This window comes from Chrysemys picta, chromosome 9 (genome assembly GCF_011386835.1).
Source record: "Chrysemys picta bellii isolate R12L10 chromosome 9, ASM1138683v2, whole genome shotgun sequence".
NCBI lineage: Eukaryota > Metazoa > Chordata > Testudines > Emydidae > Chrysemys > Chrysemys picta.
In genome coordinates, this window is record NC_088799.1 from 15866324 (window position 1) to 15885483 (window position 19160).

Sequence of the window (19160 nt, forward strand, 5' to 3'; positions counted from 1 at the left end):
AGTCTGCAGCCATAGAGGGTGTCCAAGTCTTGGGTGGCCCCATCAATGCTAGGGTGAAATTTACTGCCTGGTATGGAGAATGAATGTCTGCATGTGCTTAGAGTTCAGTGGTGGTGATCATTGGAGTCCCCTAGGGAACTAGAATGTAACACCTCTATTCCAGCCCTGACTAGAGCATAGTCTGGGTTCTTCCTTTCTACAGCCTCACAGGAAACCTTAATCCAATAGTCCTCCAATGCCCCACCACCCACACACACACCAGTTCTCTACACATGCCCATTCTACTCCCTTTTCCTGTGGCACTGAGGGCTTGACTTCACTTGCAGTGTCAGCTTGAAGCATGACTCAAATATTGCCCGTAACCCAACTCCCATCCACACCCACAGATCTCTGTGGAATTAAATTGGGCCTCAAACTCCAACTAGCTGGCCTGTCAGGGGGATGGTCTAGAGCATGGATGCTGCTGAGGAGTAAACTAATAATGCAGTGGAGATGCAGCTTCTGCCCATGCCTCCACAGCCTTGGTCTACTGTATCAATGGACTTCATTGTGGAACTGCCATGCTTACAGGGACACTCAGTAATCCAGGTTGTTGCAGACCTCTTAACAAAAATGGCGAACTTCATCCCACACTGTACTGTTCTTACTGCACAGGAGACGGCTTGGCTCTTCTTGGGAAATGTATTTCACTACTGATGGGCATTTTATCAGACTGGGGTCCTCAGTTCATCTCCCAATTCTGGCAGAAATTGAGTTCATCCACCTATCACCTGCAGATTAAAGGGCAAGCAGAATGTCATCAAATCCTGGAGCAGTAACTCTGCTCCTTTTTGAGTTCCCACCAGGATGACTGGCTTCCTCTGCTGTGCTACATAGAATTCACATATAGCAATGCAATCCACGCCACGACCCAACACAGCCAGTTATTTGCAAATGATGGCTTTCACCTCTGCTTACACCGAGACTTAGCCATGAGCTCCCCAGAATTGGCTGTTGTTGATTTAGCCTCCCATCTACATCGGGTGCGTTGGCAGCGGAAGGAACACTTGCAGTCCACCAAAGAAGCCTATAAACACCATGCAGATTAAGACCGTCAGGCTGTCTCTAATCTGGCCATAGGGGACAAGGTGTGGCTGTCTTCCCAGAAGCTGGCCTGAAGTAGGCTGCCTGATTGGTTGGAAGAGTCAGCAGACCAACTCTTAAGCCCAGCAGCAGTTCTTCGGTTGCTTGAAGCATTCGCCCACAGCTGCGGTCGCTCCTGTGCTTGCTTGTTCCAGCCCTGCTCCTGCCTTGCCTCACTCCAGGTAACCTGGTCCTGACCCTTGGCTCTGATTTCTGACTTGGGCTCTGGCATCTGGCCTCTGACTCCAGCTCTGACCTTGGGCTCCTACTCCTGGCTGTTGACACATGCTCTAACCACTAAACCTGATTCCTGCTCTGCCCATTGAGGACAACCACCTGCATCCTGGTCTCTGATACATACCTCCCCATTACATTACTCTGCCACCTATTCCTCCACATTAGCTGTGAAATATTCTATAATCGGCTGCATATTTTCGTTTGGCACTCTGTCAATGAGCTCCAGAAGTTGGCTGGGGGACTCCAGTTTCATCATCCTTGGCTGCTGTAGTTAGTGCCTGAGCTTGAATAATAGGCAGATTTACTGGAACTCCTTTGAGGCAGATTGAAATGAGGCCGTCACTGACTGGACTGTATCCCAGTATTTATGCAGCTACATCCTTGTTCAGAAGAAATGCTGTTTCTCTCTCAGCTATCCCTTCTGTCCTTGTGTACGCAGCTAAGCCCTCTCTGCCGGAGTTTATAAACTGACCTCAAAACTGCCACTGAAAGTGTATGCTGGAGGGGAAAGTGTAGTTGTTCTGTTGGGACCTTTAGACATGCTAGCTGGTCATCCATGATCTAAACAACTCTTCCCAGACCTTACATTCTTAGGAGAAAGTCTTCCTAAAGGACATGGTCTATTTCCTAATTTTGTGTTTGCCATATTAGTCTCTCTAAGAGCCCCAACTTCAGAGTGAATGGTTCATTTATACCAACTGAAGGGCTCTTTGAAGAATTTTATGATCCATTTTTTACTTGAAGATTTAATGATTATTCCTTCTACATATACACATACAATGTTCGTTATTTTAGAAGCTGATTTCCAACATAAGCTTATGCACACACTAATTTGCTCTTTTGTACAATCTGATTTCAATAACACATGCATTGCATTTATATCTGGATTGGCTGAAACGATTGTATTTCCATCTGGATGAGCTGAAAGCAATTGAATTTTTTTTCATTTCTGAATTAGCAACACACCTGTTGTTCACAATGGAAGACTAGGTGCTAGATTTATTAATTCCAGAACAAAACAAACCACCTTCTTGCTGCCATGTTCATTGTTTCTTTCAAATCTAACGAAAGCACTCCCGGTGTTATTTCAATATTGAAGGTAAGGACATTTCTTTCAGTGGGAATGCACTGCAGACCATTTGCGCTGGGATCTTAACCCTTAGAGCTTCTCTTCTTCAGATGCATCTGCTGGAAACACCCTCTTGAAGCTTTATTTTCCCTTTCAGATTAAAAAGGACACGTGTGAAATGTGTGAAATATAAATTGTCTATTGATGTCTTGAAAATTCATTTACCATATTGTCTGCCTGGTAACTTGGATTCCTCAAGCCAATCACTAGCCTAATATATTTGAAGGAGGAGGGTGTTTTTGCATGCCTTGGTCCTCAATTGCCTATTGCTGTTTTTATGGGTCTTTCTCATCTTTCAGGGGTTGGAACTGCCACTGTGATATTTCCTGATCATATGATCAATTTATGGTCTCAGATTTTGCAAACACAGCAGTCAAATGACTGCTGTTGTAACATGTTGCAAAAATACATATTCTTGTCTAATTATAATCTCTTGCGGTAATGCCAGGTTCTGCCTGCAGTAAGCTTTGGCAGGGTTGGGGAACTGCTTTCAAGGCAAGTGTAAAACTGTCTGTAACCTGTATAGCCATTTTGAAAGGGTTGTTCAAATCAAACATTGTGCATTTCAAATACACAATGAAACAAAAGTTGGGTTTGGTCTGGCTAACAGTTGCGAAACTATCACTGAACTGCATTTGGAGAGACTCCAAACAAACAGTTCAGTTTAGGCTCTGGGGAAGGGATAAGCTGTTGGGTTTCGCATGAGTTTGATTCTGTTAAAATTGAAAAAGGACTTGTATATTGGGGAAGACATTTGTATGTAGAGGGCCAAGTTCTCTGTGGGTGTGGGTGTGGGCTGGTACAGCTCCACTGACTTTAAACAACCTGCTTTCTCAATTTGGCAAAAAATGGAGTGGGGCCAGTTCAGAATTTGGATGCTTATTCATGAGGCAGAATGGTGCTCCATTGGCATCTATGACAGACCCAGACCAGTGGGGTATAGGAGTCTGGTAGAGGGCAAATATACTGGTCACTGGATGAGTAGTTTTCTGTTCCCTGAGTGACCAGAGCAGGGACTGCACTAGAGTAATCAGGAACCTGCTAGAACCAGTTAAGGCAGGCAGGCTAATTAGGACACCTGGAGCCAATTAAGAAGAAGCTGCTAGAATCAATTAAGGCAGGCTAATCAGGGCACCTGGGTTTTAAAAGGAGCTCACTTCAGTTTGTGGTGGGAGTGTGAGGAGCTGGGAGCAAGAGGTGCAAGGAGCTGAGAGTGTGTGCTGCTGGAGGACTGAGGAGCACAAACATTATCAGACACCAGGAGGAAGGTGTTTGGAGGAGGCCATGGGGAAGTAGCCCAGGGAGTTGTAGCTGTCATGCAACTGTTACAGGCGGCACTATAGACAGCTGCAGTCCACAGGGCCCTGGGCTGGAACCCGGAGTAGAGGGCAGGCCCAGGTTCCCCCCAAACCTCCCAATTGACCTGGACTGTGGGTTCTTCCAGAGGGGAAGGTCTCTGGGCTGTTCCCCAACCCACATGATGAATCTCTGAGGCAAGAAAATCTGCCAATAAGCGCAGGATCCACCAAGATAGAGGAGGAACTTTGTCACACATCACATTGGCCAAGCTCAGAACTTCTACCCAACAAGGGACATGAGCCAAATGAGACTCAAGTATAAAGTGACAGACAAAGGACTAATGGCTTTTGGGAAGATCCTTTTTTATCTTATTATTATTATTATTTATTATTTATTTTACCTCTCCTGAGAACAGCACCACTATGCTTCCTGCTAATATTGCCTACAATGTTGAGAGTTTTCTTCTGCTGCTTCCAGACTGTCCAGCAGCTCTACTCTGTGCTCTGCTTGTGCTACAGAAAGCAACTGGGGGCTGAAAGGTAGACCCCGGAGAGGGGAAGGAGTCTAAAGAGAGAAAGGAAAAGAAGAGTAAGAGAGGTAAAAGAAAGGTGGTGAAGAGAAGTAGACCGAGGGATGGAGAAAACTGGAGCATGGAAGCAGCACAAGAGAGAAAGTAGATGAGAAAGGGAAAACACAAGAGAGATGTAGGAAATCTGTCCTGCCCGAAATAGAGCCCCTAGTCAGTGTCGAGGAGCTGGTGCCTTCAGACGAACCAGGTTAGGCAGTGGGAAGAGCAGGAGAAAAGAATCAACTGACTAGACCAAAATACGGAAAGGACAGAAAGAAGGGAGAGTGCACACATTACACTTTCTCTAGATTGGTTTTATTTAAAGGCGGATCTCCCTTGCCAGGCTTCTTTTTTTGGCACCTTTTCTTTTGTACCTCTTCTTCACCCCACCCACGCTCTCAGCGTGTCGTCTTTCTTTCCATCTTTCTTTCTGACTCAGCTGCAATGCCCATTCCTGTCTATAGTTTCCTGCTGGGTGTGCTCTGTTGCAACCCACCGGGAGGCTAGGCAGCTTCTAGCATCCCCCATCCCACTCCCAGCCTCCTTTTGTCTGGAGCTCCAAAATTACTGCTTCTGAAATTGCCACTTTTCACCCCATGGATCTGCATTGATAGCAAGGAAATGCAGAAAAGGGAACATGGTTTAAACATTTTCCTTTTCAAGTTTTCCCTAGTATGGAAGTCCTTATTGAATCCAAGCATCTCGTGCGTAGTGTTAATGGGTATGAAAGAGGTGCATGAAACAATGTACTGATTAGAAATACAGGAAAATGGCTATACAGGTGACTTGGGTGTAGAATTGCGGGGAAGTGAAGCAACTTGTGTTCATTGATTCTCCTGTTGTGTTGCCTCAGGTAGAGGAACGTTCTCGACTCAACCGGCAAAGCTCCCCAGCAATGCCTCACAAAGTGGCTAACAGGATATCTGATCCAAACCTGCCTCCTCGTTCAGAGTCCTTTAGCATTAGTGGCGTGCAGCCAGCTCGGACACCACCCATGCTCAGACCAGTGGATCCACAGGTATGGTGCTTTGGTCCTAGGTCCCTGCAAGTTTAATTACACTAGGAGGCTGGTGGTTCTGGTAAGAGAACCACAACATTTGTGGATTAAAAGGAAAGAATTTCTCAACACGTGGGTTTCTCAGGTCTAGATTTGTTTGTGAATAAGAGCAGCATCTGCGTTTACACTAGATGGAATAAAAATAAAAGGATTACAGCTCTCATGCTGCCAAGTACGATCATTAGTTGAAGACAAGGTTGTGTTCTTTCTTCTCCCCTCCATAGTATAACAGCACTGGTAGGTACGTTATGATGTTTTTTTCCTTCCTTTGAAGCATCAGGTATTGGCTGCTGTTGGAGACAAGTTGAAGGACTTTGGTGAACCATTGGTCTGCTCCAGTATGACAGTTCCTTTGTTTCTGTTGGGACACTTTTCCCAAAGTGAAACCACCTGGTACAGTAGGCCTAGTATGGCTCGATGCTTAGGGTTATCAGAAAAAGATTTTGCTTCTTTTTCTTCAAAAAAAATTTTTAAACATTCAGTTAACATCAATCACAATCATACATCTGGAAAAGCCCGACCCCAAGATCCAAAAATACACTTTCACAAGACATCATAAGGCTGTAGAGACTGGGCCCAGAAATGCAGGCACAACTCCTGTGGTGTGAGGGCTCCAAGAGTGTGTCTGCTGCCAGCACTGGATATAAAATCTTTGCCCCAAGTTTGTATGTGGTTTCTACAGGAAAATCCACAAATTAACTGAACTTCATCCACATGGTATCTGCCTCTGCTACAGTCTTTAGTACCACCTGGTGAATCAGCAGTGCGATGTGAACTTTAACTTGCTATGTGAGGAAGGCCTTGCAGCATTTTATTTTTTTCAGATGGAGTCCAGAATTAAACAAACAATAAACATCCCATCTCACCTTAGTCTTTTAACTGACAGAAATTAAATATACTTCACCTGCCTCCTTTAAAAGTTTCCAAACCTTATGCTTTTTTTATAAAGTGACTGGCATTCATTGTCAAACAGTTTCATATATAGACTTTTTCCATTACTAAGATGTTATTGAAAGACTTTATCATTTCACGCACAAAACCCCATATAAATACTTGTGTAAATTTGTTATTTACACTGGTAATAGAAGATGCCATTTTATGCTGTATCAAAGGAGCCCTTGGCTAAATCCCTCCAGATCTTGTAAGTGTGAAGGGGTTTAGCAAGGGCACTTGCACTTTTATAAGGTTTTTGGGAAGCAGCGTTGACCTGATGTAACCTAAGTATTCTTCGATGAATGAGGTACAAGTGCCATCCTAACTGTAGCGCTCCTAAGGCTTGCAAGAGAGAGAATCCTTAGGGCTATTGGACAGGATACTATTGGACTGTGGAGGTTCACACCATTATTGCTTTTTTGTTGTTGTTTTTTAAAGCCATCAGTGCTTCAGACTTCCTGGAGACTGAAGCTGTTTCTTCACATTTATTTTTTCCGTCATTTTTTCTTTATTTTTTTTATTAAAAACCCTAGGAAATTTCGTATCAAAATCATCAGGGTAATGTTAAAGTTGCATGGCTAAGAACTTAAAAAAACAGGAATGCCAAGTTAGGGTTTCTAATGCAACCTTCATTGTGCTTCCTTGTGTATTTGAGGTTATAGAAAAAATACATGACATATGTATATTGTATTATTTGAGAAATAATATGTGATCATGCATATAAAGACTATTGTCATGCATATGCAAAAGTAGTCCGAGTAAAGGTTACATGTGCAACCCTAACTTTGGCATTTCCTGACTTTAGAATGCTGAACTATGCAACCTTAATGTTCTTTTAAGAAAGTTTTCATATGGAGTTTGTATAAGAAGCCAGAAAGGCCTGAAACCAAAACACAGTGCAGATTTCAAATCAAGGTGTTTTTTTTTTTAAATACATTAGAACTATTGAGATTTTTTAAATTTTTTTTTTAAACATTTTATGCTGATGGTTTTGTTTTGACTTGGTGCTTAGATTCCACATCTGGTCAGTGTGAAATCCCAAGGAACCTCCTTGTCTGGCTCTCAGTCACTGCACGAACAACCCACAAAGGGAATGGCTGGGTTTCAGGAGGCTCTGACGGTGACCTCTCACCGCACTGAGATGCCAAGGCAGAACTCGGACCCCACCTCAGAAAACCCTCCTCTCCCCCCTCGCATTGAAAAGTTTGATCGAAGTTCTTGGTTACGACAGGAGGAGGACGTTCCACCAAAGGTAACATTTGTATTGCTCCTAACTTCGAAAGCTTGAAAGAGGCAATCTCAGAGCTCATCCCCTCAGCACTGCTCAGCGCTGCAATGCAGGGGACAGAATTTTGGGGCTTCTTTCTGAACCGGTGGAGTTCACATCCTGTTAAATTCAGGGACTGGTCCTGTGCAGTGCAAAGCATCTCCTGCGTAGTGCTAAGCACGAGGGTGCTCAGGACTTTAGAGATGTTCAGCAGTTTGCAGGTTTGGCCCTCAGCTGGTATGCAGTTTTTTTCTTATTACCACTATATGTGTAAGTCTTGTGATATACTGCAAAGAAAATTCTCAAGCCCAGGTTGAATCCAGAACAAATCAACATCTATTCTCCCTTGGGAAAAAAATGCTTTCTAATTAAATTGAATTATTTAGGAACATAAAATTTGTCATACTCAGACCTTTGGTCCTTCTAGTTCAGTGTCCTGCCTCCAGTTGTAATCAATACCTGATGGAAGATTTGTAAGGGCTCCACAGCTTTATACCTTCAATGACATTATGGCAGCATCTGGCAGTACCTCTTTAATTAAGGCTCTTCTATTACACTATTTCAACTGCATTGTTCATAAGCTTTTTTGCAAGGGGTTGGGGGTGGGGGAACGAATTATAACTTTGCTGTTAAAAATTTTCCTGAAATGAAATCAGCTCTCGGCTCAGGAGCATATATACAAAGAAAAAGGTATTGTAAATTGATTAGAGACATTGAAGTAAACAGTATTTTTCCATGATTTAAATGCAGTTTTGCTGTGCTCCAGCAAATAAGCAACTTGCATTTTAAAATAAAGTACACCTCTACCCCGAGATAACGCTGTCCTCGGGAGCCAAAAAATCTTGCCGCGTTATAGGTGAAACCGCGTTCTATTGAACTTGCTTTGATCCGCCAGAGTGCGCAGCTCCACCCCCCTGGAGCGCTGCTTTACCACATTATATCTGAGTTCGTGTTATATCGGGTTGCGTTATATCGAGGTAGAGGTGTATCTGCTATTTATGTATGGGAGCCATCATGTGTTGTGTCAGCACATAATACTGTTTACACTTTTGGCTACCATCTTATTGAGAGGCTCCATTAGCGCTTACCTCAGGGGAGAGTAAGCTGGCAGTAATTTTTAAATATGATAATTCTTTGGTGAAAACACATCTCTTGATGCTAATGCTCTGACCAGGTACCATGCAGTGTCTCGCCTTTCCTTACTAACGTGATTCAGAAGATGTCAGCTGCCCAACTCTGGCAACATCTGCCCCACTCCAATGTTTCTGGAATTCAATCAGTTGAAATTCAGACCTGGCACAGGAGAGTAATAGTGACTGTTGCATATTCTACTCAGCGTAATGGATAAGGGTGGGCTGCCTGATCATCCTATTAGTGTACTTCAGTACTACTGCAATTGGGAAGTGCTGCTGACTCTTCTGGAGGACTTGGCAGGGATGGATAGGAGTTGCTTTGAATTGTCTTCATTCGTTGTCTACCAAAAGATTAAGATGGGTAATTGCTGTCCTCCAAGAGTTCTCACTTGCAGAGTCTCTTAAGGACAGTCTTATCGGCCCTCTGTTCAAACAGTATGTGAGAATATTGTTAGAGCTTGTTAGATAGGCCACAGTGTCTGCAATATGCTATTGATACCCATTTCTTTTCGCTGAGCCAGGGCAAGCTGTTTCCTTGGTTACCTAGTATTTGCTGGAGACATTACTGGGACATGGATAAAAGCTAGCAGCCTTTTGGTTGTCATACCTGATTGGATAATAGGCCTTTGTGGTCCAGTGCCTTGTGTCAGACAGTTTTCAAAACCAGATGCTCTAGAAGAAGGTGCAAGAAGCTCAAAAAAGACAATTAGGGAATAATCTATCCATGGAGGAGGTTTCTTCTTAATCTAACCACTTATTGCTTGGTATGCCCTGAAACATGAAGACATCTCTCTTTCTTAGCCTAAAATAATTTTTTTAACTATCAAACATAATTGTGGATCTTCCCATTATCAATACAATGATTAATCCTTTTTTAAATCCTACTAAGCTTCTGCCTCATCTTGTGGCAGGGAGTTCCACAGATAAGCAATGACCTTAGTTCTTATCATAGGGCCGAAGTATTGCATAACATCCTCTATGATACTGATGTGTAAAAGGCGCACAGAGAGCTCTAAATTACAGTGGAGTGAGTCAAGGTCAAGGTTCCAGCCTTGTGTAGAAAGGTGCTGAGTCCAGAAGCCCTTATTTGCTATGGAATGTTGTTTGTTCTGGGATATCTGAGGTGATTCATCCTAATTTGAACATCTGATTTTCAGTGACGTCTGGCTTTCAGCTAATTGTACAGCTGAAATTACTGAGGCCAAAAAGTCATGTGACTTGATCAAGGTAGTTGAATGGCTCAGCCTGGATTCCACACAGGGACCTTCCTTCTTCCCATCCCTTGTCTTTGACCACTAGGCAGCATTACCTCTATGGTATTATTACAATGTAATTTATTTTTACCTGAACAAGTAGCTCTAAAAGCTGCTACATTGAGCTTGCTGATTAGTCCAGATTTTAGGACTGTTCTGTTTTGAATGCGTTTTTTGTTAAATTTGGTGTATATCTAATGTTTTATATAAATCTCACTGCTTGATATTAACACCTACTTTTTTTTAGACTTCAGGCGACTGTACTGTCAGAAATGGCCCTGCCTTACGAGGGATAAAATAAATGACTTTTCAGGTCTTTCCTGTCTCAGACATCTATGATTCTTTGTACACGCCAAGAACTTTGTGTTTTATAACTGCTGTAAATATTTCATATCTCTCAGTGGAAAAGTAATTACACATCCAGCTAGAAAACCTGCCGAAACCTGATCTTCCCCCAAATGCATGAAGAGAATATCCAAGATCAATTGTACAGTCCTAATAGCTCTGACTCTTTTTTTCAAATTTTCTTTCAGGTGCCTCAGCGAACAACTTCCATATCCCCAGCACTAGCTAGAAAGAACTCCCCTGGGAATGGCACTGCGTTGGGAGCTAGATTAGGATCACAGCCCATCAGAGCAAGGTACGGGAGGCCACGTGGGAAAGGGAGAAAAATATTAATGAATCCGTCTCTTAGTTTTATCATTTTCTTCCTAGTGTCCTGGTTTGTGAGCTTCGCAAAGGAAGCGGGGACACTGGGTCATGAGCCAATGCCCACTGAATTCAATGGATGGATTTCCACAATCTATGTACTGCTGTTGGGGGAAGCAGAGAGTCTGATCATAACAAACAAACACCAAACCAATGATATTAGTCCCCAGACTGGCCCCCATTGGAATCAATGGCAAAATTCCTAGGATCCAGTCCTTAGTCGTCTTGTCAATAAATCTAGTCAAAATTTGAAAAATAATTAAAGCACTCTCTGCTCTCTTTTAACATGGATTTACTGATAAACTACAATCGCTTTGCATCTCCACCATAGCTCGATGATGTATGAGATTTGCATTAATTAGAATTGTACAGCGTCACCAAAGGCTGTGAACATTTGGACTCTGGGACTCCTAATATTATCTGTGCAAAATCTTACTGTGCAAAATCCTACTGAGTTGAAATTTTTACATTAGACTTTGCAAGATTTCTAGCTGGATGCAGAAGAAGCTCTGGACTCTCAGCTACTGCTATTGACTCAATTGGGAATTTTGCCATAACTCTAGGGGAAGCAGGATTTGCTCTTCTCAGCTCCTTCCTGCTGCACACTGAGGGTCAAATTCAGTGATGCTGAGGGGTGAGCAGAGCCGGTCATAGATACGTTCTCCAATATTCCTGCTAGCCAGAGCAGGACTCCATCAATAGTGCAGGGGACTGTGCAGGGGGAGGACTGTGCATTGTTGCTGTCCAATAAGGGTTTGATCCGGCTTAAATTCAAGTCAAGGACAAAATTCCCATTATGGTAAATGGTTCCTATAGAAACAGTGTGTGTCCCTGGCTAGCATGTGCTGCTGACATCAAGTAGTTGGGGACTAGACAGTTCCCTTAACCCAGGTTGGCCTATTAACCATTCCTACACCTAGCACTCACAGGAAAGATCCTGCCCTAACTTCCCCTAATCCTCACTATAATCTCCTATCCCTTTCCCATTGTGCACCAGGACAGCACATTATAGGATCTAGCCCTGGGCTTTTTAAAACAATAGAAAATGCAACCGGTTCAGTCATAGCAGAAGCAAAAGAATGAACTTAGACAGGTGAGATCTTGTCTTTGATTTGCAGATTGTGATAGTATGGTGGGCAGAACTCCAGATCTCTTCAAATGAAATGCCATCTTAAATCTCAGGATAAATATTTGCATTCCATGTATCTTTGTATTATGGAAATGTTTGAGGTTTCTTGTCCTCTGAGGATGAGGTCAAAGGCTTCAAACTAGATGGTCCTAGGTAGGACAGTCTCAGCCAAATTGCCAATAGTACATGACTTTCAGCATAAGCTTTTCTTCCCAGCCATTCTGATTCACTCTGCAGCAGCAGCACTGCATTCTGGGTTGCAGGCTCAGGTGTAAGGTGGGTGCTAGGATAGCCAAAGAAATATGTCTTGCCAAATATTTTTAGAAAAAATTATTTTTGTTATGAGCAGAAAGGCCATTTACCTCTAGCATGGGTGTCACTGGATGGACTGAGCTCTTTAAGAAGGAAGTGCTCCAGCCCACCTGGGCCTCTTCAACAGCCTCAATGGGGGATTGATAGAGACAGAAGTTCCCTGTAAAGAGACAGAGGGGAACAGGAAGCAGGAAGAAGAAGCTGTGGCAAAGAAGAGCTGTAGTGAGCTGGAAGCTCCTGCCAGAGACCCTGCTTGGGAGAAGGGTTGGAGTCAGGAAGCCAGAGCCAGAAAGCTCAGCCCCCACTAGAAAGGGCAGGGAGTGGCAGCTTCATGGGGAACAGACTGAGTCAGAAGACGAGCTCTGTGTGGTAGAAGATGCCAGAGCTGAGTATGAACCTGTGATGTGGTGATGGACTTCATTTTGGGACTCTGAGGACTATTTTTGGAACTGTTTCTGGTATGAAACCAGCCCCAGGCATGGGTGGTGGTAACCAGGAAAAAGACCGTATGGAGTTCTTAAGGGGCCCTGGAAAGGAAAAGAAAGGTAGAGTGCCACAGAGCCACCTCTGACTTTGAGGGGGTGCTCAGAAGGTGGCCAACCCTGTTACAGTTTGCTTTTAGTCACTTCCATTACCCAGGGCCAAAGCATCCTCAGTTTCCCAAAACAGAATCTCTCACTATTAGTTAACTGTCCCCTAAAGGACATTTTTTTTAGAAGCAAGGAATATTCCAATACATAGTCACGACATGAGGAAGAACCAGCATTTAGAATGACGATGATACCATTGGACTGTTTGACTCAAGTAAGGGTATCCGGTTTTTCTATCAGACTCAATGCCCTGACCGCAGTTGGAATAGATAAATGTGTCTGTTGCTAAAGTTTTAAAAGAAGTTTCATCAACCAGATAACATCTTAGCCAAGACAACACCAGCTATACCACATAATGTGGAGTTTCACAACTGTTCAACTGCAGTTACAATAATGCCAAAAAGTATATTAAATTAACCATTCGATGCAGCAATAACATTTTTGCATCTTCTTTTCTTGTCCTTTCATTCCTCACTACTTTTCTGGATTCCTTCCAGCTTTGTATAAACTCTAATTTTGTACTGAACATTATTTTAATTGTTATTCTATTGTAACCTATGCGGGCCATTTCCATGATAGGGTTGCCAACTTTCTACTCGCACAAAACCAAGCACCCTTGACTTGCCCCTGCCCCAACCTTTCTCTGAGGCCCCACCCCCCGCTCACTCTCCCCACCCCCCGCTCACTCGCTGGCTCGGGTTAGGATGTGGGAGGGGGTGAGGGTGCCAGCTGGGAGTGCGAGCCAGAATGAGGAGTTCGGGGTGCAGGAGAGGGCTCTGGGCTTAGACAGGGGGTTGGGATGCCGGAGGGGGTAAAGGGCCCAGGGTGCAGCCATGGATGAGGGGTTTGGGGTACAAGAGGGGGCTCTGGGCTGCGGGGTGGAGCCGAGAGGGTTCAGAGTATGGGAAGGGGCTCCGGGCTGAAGCAGAGGGTTTGGATGCGGGGGGGGTGAGGGCTCTGGCTGGAGATGCGGGCTTTAGTGTGGGGCCGGGGATGAGGGATTTGGGGTGCAGGAGGAGGCTCTGGGCTGGGACTGAGGGGTTTGGAGTGTGGGAGGGGGCTCCAGGCTGGGGAAGGGGGTTGGGGTGCAGAGGGGGTGAGGCCTCTGGCTGGGGGTGCAGACTGTGGGGTAGGACTGGCTCCAGCTGTGGGGGGATGGGGTTGGGGATGAGGGGTTTGGGACATAGGATGGCGCTTCAGGCTTGGACTGAGGGGTTCAGAGGGCTGGAGGGGGATCAGGGCTGGGGCAGGGGGTTGGGACACAGGGGGTTGAGGAGTGCAGGCTCTGGGCGGCGCTTACCTCAAGCAGCTCCCGGAAGCAGCAGCATGTCCCACCTCTGGCTCCTACATGGAAGCACTTCCAGGCAGCTCTGCATGCTGCCCCATGGGCAGGTGCCACCCCCGCAGCTCCCATTGGCCGTGGTTCCCAGCCAATTGGAGCTGCAGCACTGGCAGTTGGGGTGGGGGGCTCCGCACCTGTGCCTAGGAACCGGAGGAGTGGACATGCCAAAGCTTCCGGTAGCAGCGCGGAGCCATGGCAGGCAGGGAGCCTGCATTAGCCCGGTGAGCCACCAACCGGACTTTTAACGGTCTGGTCAGCTGTGCAACTAGACACCTGGCAACCCTATGCACAGAAAGCTACTATCATTCTTCACAAGCATGTTAATATTGCTGTTATCTTCTTAATAACTTCCCATGAAAAATCAAAGTACACTGGACAGTAATTCTACATAATAGTCATCCAAAACAAAGTCCAAATAAAATGATCCTGCCAAGAAATCATTTATGGCAATGGGACTTTGCACAATAAATGCAATTTGTGCTGTTGTGAGCACTGGCTAAATTATTCAGGATCATTCATATCTCACGTGTTACATACATCTTATGCTGCTTATGCAGTGCCTTTGATTCCAGATTACATATGATATAATGCAGAAGTATTGCCACATGTTGTTCTCAGTACTCAGGGTCCAACTTGAACTCCATGTAACAAGCTTCCACTCATTTATAGAAAGACTTTGAATAATAAAATCAGTTAGCAGAAATATTGTGTAAAAAGGTATTGTACAATGCTGCATGAACATATTTTCTGTTGCCATTAAAGTGTCGAGGATTAATTTCATAAAGATACGTGAAACCCGGAGAAATGTTGGTTGTGTCTGTAAATCAAAACCATTTTTTTTTAATTTAAAACTCTGCATGTATTCGCAAGAAAGGGTGAGACAGAAGAAGATAAATGATAAAGTTGGCAACTCATGTGTCAGGTTTCAGCCTCTTGCAATTTGAAATGGCCGAGATATGAGACCATGAAAATCTGGGAATGTTGATGCACAGCAAATATACTTTGCAGTCACGCTGCAAATTTTAGCAACAGAACAGATATTATGGAAAAATAGCTAATCTGCAAGCACCTACTTTTTGAAACAGAATATTTGTAACCATTTAAAATTAAATAACTTTTAAATGGCAGTTTTTGATTTTGTTTGGTTTTTGTAGTTAAGGCCAGTTGATATAAATTTTGCATTGCCCCATTGACTTCAGTGGCACTGAATGGTGATGTTATCAGGGTTAGCTCTGCCATACCTGGCTTTTCCTAGGGCAACAAAATACTAAAGCCAGTAAATGTTTGTTGGGGCTGTGAGGACGTGACCAATTCCAGTTTGCCTAGCACAGCAAAACCCTCTATCTGGCCCTGGCTGCTGTGTCAACTGGTTGTCTTTTAGTTTCTGGAAACTACTAATTAGTGATAGAGGGAAGAATTTGCAAAGGCACCTAAACTGCTTTTCAAATGTGCCTAAAGTCAGTTGGATCTTGTCTTCACTAGGGAAAAAGGTGTGTTCTCAACTCGAGTTAGCTAACACAAGGTAACTAACTTGAGGTGAAATTCTAGTGAAGACAAAGTAGTTGTCAGTTTTCGTTCATGATAGCAGGTTGAGTTAAAGGCTATGGGTGGAGCAGAGCATTTGCCTTGATCTGCTCATTAAAAGTACAAATTGCCTTGTCTTCGCTTGGATTTTACCTCGTGTTAGTTACCATGTGTTACCTAATTCAAGTTAAGACCACACCTTTTGTCCTAGTGCAGATGCATCATTAGTGTCTTACCAGACTAAGTCTCAGGGCTTGTCTTCACTACTGGGGTAAGTAGAGCTAAGTTACGCTACTCCAGCTATGTGAATAACGTAGCTGGAGTCGACGTAGCTTAGGTCGACTTACTGCGGTGTCTTCACTGTGCTGCGTTGACCTGAGACACTCCGGTCAACTTACCTTAATCTTCTCAGGGAACTGGAGTGCTGGAGTCTATCGGAGAGCGCTCTGCCATCAATTTAGCAGATCTGCATTAGACCCGCTATATCGACACCCGCTGCATCGATGGCAGCAGCGTTGATCTCCCGGATAGTGAAGTCAAGCCTTCACTGTCTTGCAATGGGATGTAATCTCTTGAGTCATGTAAGCACTCTTGAAAAGTCACTTCAATGAAAATTTTACCCAGAATGCTTAGGCTCTGAAATGCACAGAATTATACAGTACTAAAGCTACCACAGTCTTTTTGTCATCTTGTGTTGCATGTCACCATGGTAGATCTGATCCTCTCATGTCAACTTTGAAAGGACCTGCTGCTTTAATAACACTAACCTGTTATATTGCTTCCAACTGAATGAAGACTTTCTCCCAACTCTCCAGAACAGTTACACCATCTAACTGCAGTTTTCCTTCATTCTGATGTGCAATAGTAACCCTGACCTGAGGAGAACTGAGCCCATCATTGAAAGTCCCCTACAGAGGACCAGTAGTGGCAGCTCCTCCAGTTCCAGCACCCCCAGCTCCCAACCTAGTTCCCAGGGAGGATCCCAGCCTGGTTCCCAAGCTGGCTCCAGTGAACGTAATAGAGTCAGAGGTGAGATGACTTCTTTTTTAAACTGCTCTTTAGGCCCTGATCCTGTAGACTTTCTCCACTCCTTTGGCAAGTCACTTAACCTCTCCCTGGATCTGATCTGATCTCATGTGTGTGAAAAGCTGATTTAAATAGATCCACTGAAGCCATGGAGTTGCACCTGATTTTAGACAACTGTTTTTTTCCTGAGATTAGGTTCTGCTCCTACACCTCAGTTTCTTCCCTTCTAACATGGAGATGATACTTATTCACCTTTTCACAGTGCTTTCAGATTGTCTGCTGAAAGGGACTGTGTTTGTACAGAACTTTATTTATTTATTATCCAAAACCCTCATAGACCTGACTTAGCGTTTTGCAGGCAAAGTGACTACAAGTTTCGGTCCAATATTCTGTATGTATATCGTTGCAAGATCCTCCTATAGAAAGAGGTAGGGATTCTGTGGTAGTGAAATATAATATAATTCCTCATTCACTTTTTTCTTCTCTAATCCAAATTCAGCTTTTTTGGGTGTTTTACTTCATTTGTGTTCAGTGAGCATTCCAGGGCATAGAGAAGTGAATTAAGCCATTTCTTTTAAAAGTTTTTCAGAACAGAACCATGTTTACACTGGGTTTACATTCCTGGCTGATTTGTTTCCTGGCATCTTATAGGTGTTGAAGAGCTTCTTTTCCCCCATCTAATCGCAATAGCAGTTGCCAAAGCATATCCAGCCAGTTTATCTGTATTTCTCTCACAGTCCTGGAGTATAAATCCACAGACTAAAGCACATTAAAACAAGTGCTGCACCCATGCTTTGAATTTTTTATGACTTGACTGTAAGTTTATGCAATATTTGTGGAGCCACGTTGGTCCCAGGATATGAGAGAGACAAGGTGGGCGAGGTAATATCTTTTATTGGACCAACTTCTGTTGGTGAGAGGGACAAGCTTTCGAGCTTAGCTCTTCTTCAGGTATGAACAAGAGTTCTGTGTAAGCTCAGAAGCTTGTCTCTCTCTCACCAACAGAAGTTGATCCAAGAAAAGACATTACCTCACCCACCTTGACTGTAAATTGGCATGTCTTTTGTTAAAATAATCACTCCTCTAGGTAGTCAATAAAACTAATTTATCAGCAATTGTTCTGTTTTTGGTTTTTAGTTAATGAGGAATTCTGTGAGTAATAACGTCCTTGCTATATCAGATAACACAGTGCTTCTAATTTATCATATGCCCAGTTCCTCTGCAGAGTGAATGTTTTTTTAATAGAAAAAGGACAAGAATGTTGAGAGTGCCATATATGGGGATTAGATTTAGTTATAAATTCTCTTGCTACACTGAGAGAGGACAATGCAATAGAGCTATATCATGGAGAGCCCGTTTCAAATAAACTGCATGGCAACAGGCTTTACAGAGTCACGTAATACAATTACAAATTAAATAAAGTGATGGCTGAGGGAGAGAGGATTTGAGCTGTTTTCAGCTAAGCGGTAGATGAGGTAGAGAGAAACAGGAAAGGATTTTCCAAACAAGAGGCAACAGATGCTGTAGGGGTGAAAACCACGGCAAGATAGTTTGGCGTGACAATGCTAGGCTACATAGAGTTGTGATCAAATCACAGCTCTGGGAGGTCCTTTTCTGACTTTGCCAGTGTTACTCTTTGGCCTTGGGCAAGTCACTCAGGGCCAGGCTGTCCATGACCCTTATTTAAGAGTACTGCAAGAGCCAGGGACCACCTCAGTTTGTGAGCTCAGGAGCACAGGTACTGCTTGCGCGCTCTCTCTCCCTGCATCCCAGAAGGTGCAAGTCACCACCGAAGGAGACTGGCCATGGGCTGTCCCCATTCTTTACAGGCTCACTACCACAGGGTGGTGCATCTTGCTTGCTCTTTCTGTCTCTTGACCAGGGAGCTGGGGTGAGATTGTGCCTCAGCACAATCCTTTCCCACGCTCTTGCTGCAACTGGACACGTCTGTATCACTCCACACAGGGCTCTGCCTATGTGGCACAACCTTAATCTCTGTAAAGCGAGGACAACACCATTTGCCTACCTCCAAGTTCGAGGTTGTGAGTGAGTGAGGTGAGATAGAAGGGGCTCTAGAAGTGCAAAGTGCTGTTTGATGGTTCGTTTCTTAGACAAGCAGAGGGCTCAAACAGGGAGGCAGAGAGACTGTGACTAGTTTATGTGTTTTTAAAAACATGGAGAATCATTTTGAACTGGATCCTGAAATGAAAGAGGAGCCATTGGGTTTCTTAGAGGAGCCATTGTGCAAAGATGCGCAACGTCGTTCTGCATATTCTGCTGCCTGGTGAAAGTCTGATCTCCCACTAACAACAGTGATTTGTGTTTGCCCAGGAAATGCCAAACCTGAAGGGTCACCTGTGCTCTCTCATGAGCCGTCTAAGATGAAACAGGAGGACAGCAGGGATGTGACACGACCAAGCCGACCTGCTGTGAGTCTTAAATTATGCCTCGGTGGAATTTGCCATGTTTTCATTAATGGCAATCACGCAGCCTTGGAACCCATAGAAAGAGGCAAACGCAGTCCCATCACT

General features: G+C 44.1%; 1 protein-coding gene across 32 annotated transcripts in view; it reads left to right on the top strand.

Moving 5' to 3' along the window:
* The window catches only part of TNIK (TRAF2 and NCK interacting kinase), a 302307-nt gene that overhangs the window by 244280 nt on the left and 38867 nt on the right, over positions 1–19160 (top strand). For 29 of the 32 annotated variants that reach the window (XM_042853762.2, XM_065557764.1, XM_065557762.1 and 26 more), the window contains 5 exons: positions 5209–5373; positions 7358–7597; positions 10532–10638; positions 16469–16632; positions 18961–19058. In XM_042853762.2, coding sequence (XP_042709696.1) covers positions 5209–5373; positions 7358–7597; positions 10532–10638; positions 16469–16632; positions 18961–19058 — 774 coding nt within the window. The remainder of the gene's footprint in view (positions 1–5208; positions 5374–7357; positions 7598–10531; positions 10639–16468; positions 16633–18960; positions 19059–19160) is intronic. The other 3 variants (XM_065557767.1, XM_065557768.1, XM_065557780.1) reach the window with 1 other exon arrangement.